Source organism: Acanthisitta chloris, unplaced genomic scaffold (genome assembly GCF_000695815.1).
Source record: "Acanthisitta chloris isolate BGI_N310 unplaced genomic scaffold, ASM69581v1 scaffold14880, whole genome shotgun sequence".
Classification (NCBI taxonomy): domain Eukaryota; kingdom Metazoa; phylum Chordata; class Aves; order Passeriformes; family Acanthisittidae; genus Acanthisitta; species Acanthisitta chloris.
The window spans coordinates 10,109-14,626 of NW_008653452.1; the positions used below are offsets into that span (position 1 = coordinate 10,109).

Consider the following 4,518-nt stretch of genomic DNA (forward strand, 5'->3'; position numbering starts at 1 on the left):
TTTCCCACTGAGCTAGTAACAACTGCACACAGAGCAGTGATGGGTTTGGTGCAGAACTCATGTGTTTCACTTGCGTGTGCAGCAGCTCCCACTGGAATGTCTGATGGATGAGTTCAAGCAGGACTGCAATAAAATCTGAGCTCCTAGAGAAGTGGTTTCTGGGGGATCAGTTTTTTGGGGATCATGGGGAACAGTCCCTCAGGGATGAGTGTGAAAAGTTTCTTAGGGATCAGTGGGAACAATCGGGGATAAGCAGGAACATGGATCTGCAGAGGAGCACATGGACCATCACCCCACCACCCCACACTGCTCAAGTGAGCTTCCTGCTCCTCATTCCCCATAACTGGGAGCATCACATCTCCAGCATGACCTTGACAGGGAAGAGCTGCTGCTGTCAGAGTGGGAATTCACTGGGATCAGCAGGATTTTACTTCCAAAAATCCCCAGGCTGTGCATTCCTGTTCCCTCCCTGTGCTCTCAGTGCTGGGCCTGGGCTGGGTAAGGGTGTTGTAGTTAGCTGGGCATGGCTGAGCTGGTGCTGAGCCTGAGTGCAGTGTTCCCTTCTCTCCACAGCCAGTGTTCCCTGTGCCAGCATTCCCTGTGCCATGGGCACGGAGAAGCTGCTCCGGCCGCGGCAGCTCCGCGTGCGTCGCACTTGTTCCCTGGACACCGTCGTGGGCTCCTACCTGCTGGGCCAGTGGCCACGGGACACCGAGGGAACTGCCACCTCCTGCATGAATGACAAAGCCACCCAGGTACAAACTCCTGCCACGAGGTCTCTGGGCTGGGAGGGGATGAACAGGGAAAGGCTTGACATTCCCATCCCTCCAGAGAGGCTTTTTATCCCCTTTTTTTTGTGTGTCTCAGCTCCAGCTGATTGTGCTCTGGTGCAGAGTTAGAGCTCCCTTGGCCTGTTTGGAGGGAAGTGACCTCTCTTTCTTCTCCAGTGTTGCCTCAAAGCTGCTTTATCTGTTCCTGGCTTGTAGTTTGAGCCCATCCCCATCCCTCAGCACACACACACTGCCAGGAGTCAGGAGTGAACAGCAAGCACAGCTCTCTGCTGTGGAGCATGGACAAGCTCCAGCCTTCAAGGAGAACTCCTAGCAACCTGTAAACATTCCTGCCTGGCAGCAAACAGTGCCTGCCCATGGCAGAGGTGAAGGAATTGGGAAGGATAAGAGCATCCGTTTGCCTAACGAGTTGTTTATTTAGCACATTGAGTCGCTGGTCACTTGTTGTTTGAGTTCTGCTGTTCAGTCATTTATTACTGGGCTGTTTGCAGGAAGTTCTCAATTGGATTCCAACTTCCATTGTCTTATTCCAAAGTGTTCTTGCCTGCTTTTGTTTGGGCTGTGGTGCCCAGGAGCACTGCTGGAAAGGAAGGGAAGGGATTTGCCTCAGTTGATTTCAGTCAGGGTAGGACAGTTGTCCCTTCTGTCCTCAGCACAGTGCTGGGAACACTTATCTTTGGGCCTGATTAGTTTGGAAAAGGATTGGAGGAGAGGGACATCTCCTTCTTGCAGGGATGGGAGATCCCACTGTGCTAATCCAGAGGTGCCTCAGCCTCTCCTCAGTTTCTGCAGGGACCTTCCAGGTGCTGATTGTCCCTTGCCACATGCCTGGGGAATGAGCAGTGATCTCCAGTTAACACATACATCCCTCCCTATGGCTGGGAATAAAGTCCTGGGAATCTGGACTTCCCTGTGAATAACAAAACATTCCTCGTTGGAACCCCCAGGACTTTACCACTTCTTCCATGAGTTTGGGCTTAATAGTTACCAAATCAGGCCTTTCTCTGCTTGCCAGCACACATTGCCTTCCCTCCTGATCCAGCTCCTGTCCCACAGCACTCCAGGAGGAGTTTCAGGGAGCTCCAGACCTGCAGGTGCTCAGGTGGGGTGAGGGCAGCAGAGCTGTGGCTTCATCTCTGTGTGCAGAGCAGTTTGTGCTCAGCCTGAGGAAGTGGTTTTGCCACAGTTGGTACAGAAGGTTCTGTAATTTCCTTCTGCCTGAGGTGGGACACGTGGGCTTGGCATTTTTGGGTTTTCCTGTTGCAAACAGCCTTTGCTCTTCCCTTCCAACCTTGGGGTTTGGTGAGCACCAGAGCAGTGCTCAGGGTGGAAGAAATGACTTCTCAAACAGGGCTCAGGAGGCTCCAAGTCTGTCATATCCTGCAAATCCAGGAGTGTCCTGGCAGCTGGATTCAGCCTCCCACAGCCCCAAATCCTTGCAGTAGCATGGGATAAGTCTTTGCTCTTCTTTCCTAGACCTTTTCCTGTTCCCCTTGGCTTTCTTACATGAGTGATCTGCTGGGATATGAAATAACACAATGTTTTGGGATAACAGCCAAACAATGATGTGGGATTTGTTTAGGAGATCATATTTGAGGTAGGGAATGAGATCAGCTGTGCCATGTGCTGTAATTGCCAGGTTGGGCTTTGCCATAGGGTCTCCTCTCCTCAGCCCTGCCTGGGATGGAGCAGAGATGGCACAGGAGCTCAGGACAGGCTGAATGGATTTCTTCTTCCAGGCCAAACTGGACATTTAGGTTGGAAAAAACCATGCAGAGCTGTCTGCTGCTTCCAGGCATTGCAAAATGAAGACAACAACTTGTGTCAGTAGGAACTCAATGTGCTCTGCTCACTGTGGGGGGGTAAGGAGAGGTTTCATCCACAGGAGAGTCAGGAGGGGGTTGGATTTCTGCCTGGAAATCACCTGTGTCCCTTTCCAGAAGGGAAACCTGGTGCCTCTGTAGGTAACTCACCTCATTCCCCTGGTTTAAATAGGGTTTTAAAGCCAATTTGGAGGGAAGAGGCTCCTGTCACCCCCTGACTCACAGGCTGGTTCCAGGCAGCAGCTGCTCTGCAGCAGCCCCTGGGGAGCTCAGGGAAGCTGTTCTCAGGCCCTCACAGCTTCTGGCAGCCCAGGGAGGAGGATGGAGCAGGGAGGGATCATCCAAAGCCTCCCACAGCCATGGCAGCAGCAGTGACACAGGCAGGGAAAACTGGGGGGGGGAATGATGTGCCTGGAGACTGCTCTGATCCAGAGAGGGCTGAGTGCAGGGGGAGGAAGTTCACACCCTTTGCTGATCAGATGAACAGCCCTGTCTGATCCCATTGATACTCATTGCTTGGGAAGCAGCTGTAGGACACAGCTGAGAGCTGCCAGCCCTGAGGACAGAGGGACAGGGGCTGGGGGCAGCTGGTCCCTCCTGTGCTCCCTCTCCAGCCCAAACTTCAGGTTTGGTTGTGCCTAGGAGCTCCAAAGCAGGAGCTGAGGCCTCAGAGCCACTTGTGTGTTCTCAGAGCTGGGGGAGGCTTTTCCTCTTGCTCTGTCCCTGCAGGAGAACCTGATCCCTGGATCAGCCAGAGCCTGGGCAGGCAGGGAATGACTCTGCAGTGATGGACTGGGACCTCCTACCTCACTTGTGACTGAGCCACTGAGTGCTGGGCAAGACTCTTTGCCATGGGAGGTTCAGTTTCCCAATAGCCACAAATCTGGGCAAAGTGGCTTTGTTTGGGCCAGTAGAAATAGTTGGGAATGTCTTTATGTTAGGGCCATGGAGATGATGTGAGAGCTGGAGCCAGACTGGGAAGAGAAGGCTCCAGGGAGACCCTTGAGCCCCTGCCAGTTCTTAAAGAGGCTCCAAGAGAGCTGCAGAGGGACTTGGGGCAAGGGCCTGGAGGGACAGGACATAGGGAATGGCTTTCAGTGAAAGAGAGGAGGGTTAGATTGGATATTGGGAAGAAATTCCTCCCTGTGAGGGTGATGAGGCACTGGCACAGGTTGTCCAGAGAATCACAGAGTCAATGAGGTTGGAAAAGACCTCTGAGATATCAGGTCAAACCTGTGACTTAACTGGCACTGGTGACACCTCCAGGGGTCTTCTTGAGCACCTCCAGGGATGGTGACTCCACCACCTCCCTGGGCAGCACAATCCAGTGTCTGATCAGCCTTTCTGGGAAAAACTTCTTCCTAATGTAGAAGCTGTGGCTGCCCCATCCCTGGAAGTGCTCAAGGCTTGGATCAACCTGGACTAGTGGAAGTTATCCCTGGGGGTGGCATGAGATGATCTTTACTGCCCTTTCCAATCCAAACCATCCATGCTGATGATCCTTGTGCTGATGGGAGGAGACTGAAGCAGGACGGTGCAGGGGGTGGATCACAGGTTCTGCAGGCTCTGAGCAGCCTGTCAGACCCTCAGCTGTGGTTCTCTGAGCTATCTCTCCTCCCTGCAGACCCCAGAGCCGTGGCCGGACGGGGACACAGGCGCTGAGCGGCGCTCGGCGTCCTGGGGCAGCACTGACCATCGCCGGGAGGTAACCAACCCCCTGGGCCTCTCACCCCAAGGGGGATCCTGCCTGGGAGAGGGGGGTGGGAGGCTGGGATACCTCTGGAGATGAGACCTCAGCCTGTGTTCCCAGCCCTAACATTGGGATTCAGCTGCAGGTGGGTCCTGTGGGTTCCCAGAGCTGGTGGTTACTGCAGAGCAAAGCTCCTCTGGAGCTCTCAGCGTGT

General features: G+C 54.0%; 1 protein-coding gene across 1 annotated transcript in view; it reads left to right on the forward strand.

The window, feature by feature from the left end:
- Window positions 1-573: 573 nt before the first annotated feature.
- Window positions 574-4,518, forward strand: part of FAM117A (family with sequence similarity 117, member A) — a gene marked incomplete at its 5' end in the record, with an annotated part of 7,478 nt that continues 3,533 nt past the window's right edge. The window contains 3 exons of the mRNA XM_009081166.1: window positions 574-775; window positions 1,079-1,110; window positions 4,270-4,319. Of these exons, the coding sequence (XP_009079414.1) occupies window positions 574-775; window positions 1,079-1,110; window positions 4,270-4,319 (284 nt within the window). The remainder of the gene's footprint in view (window positions 776-1,078; window positions 1,111-4,269; window positions 4,320-4,518) is intronic.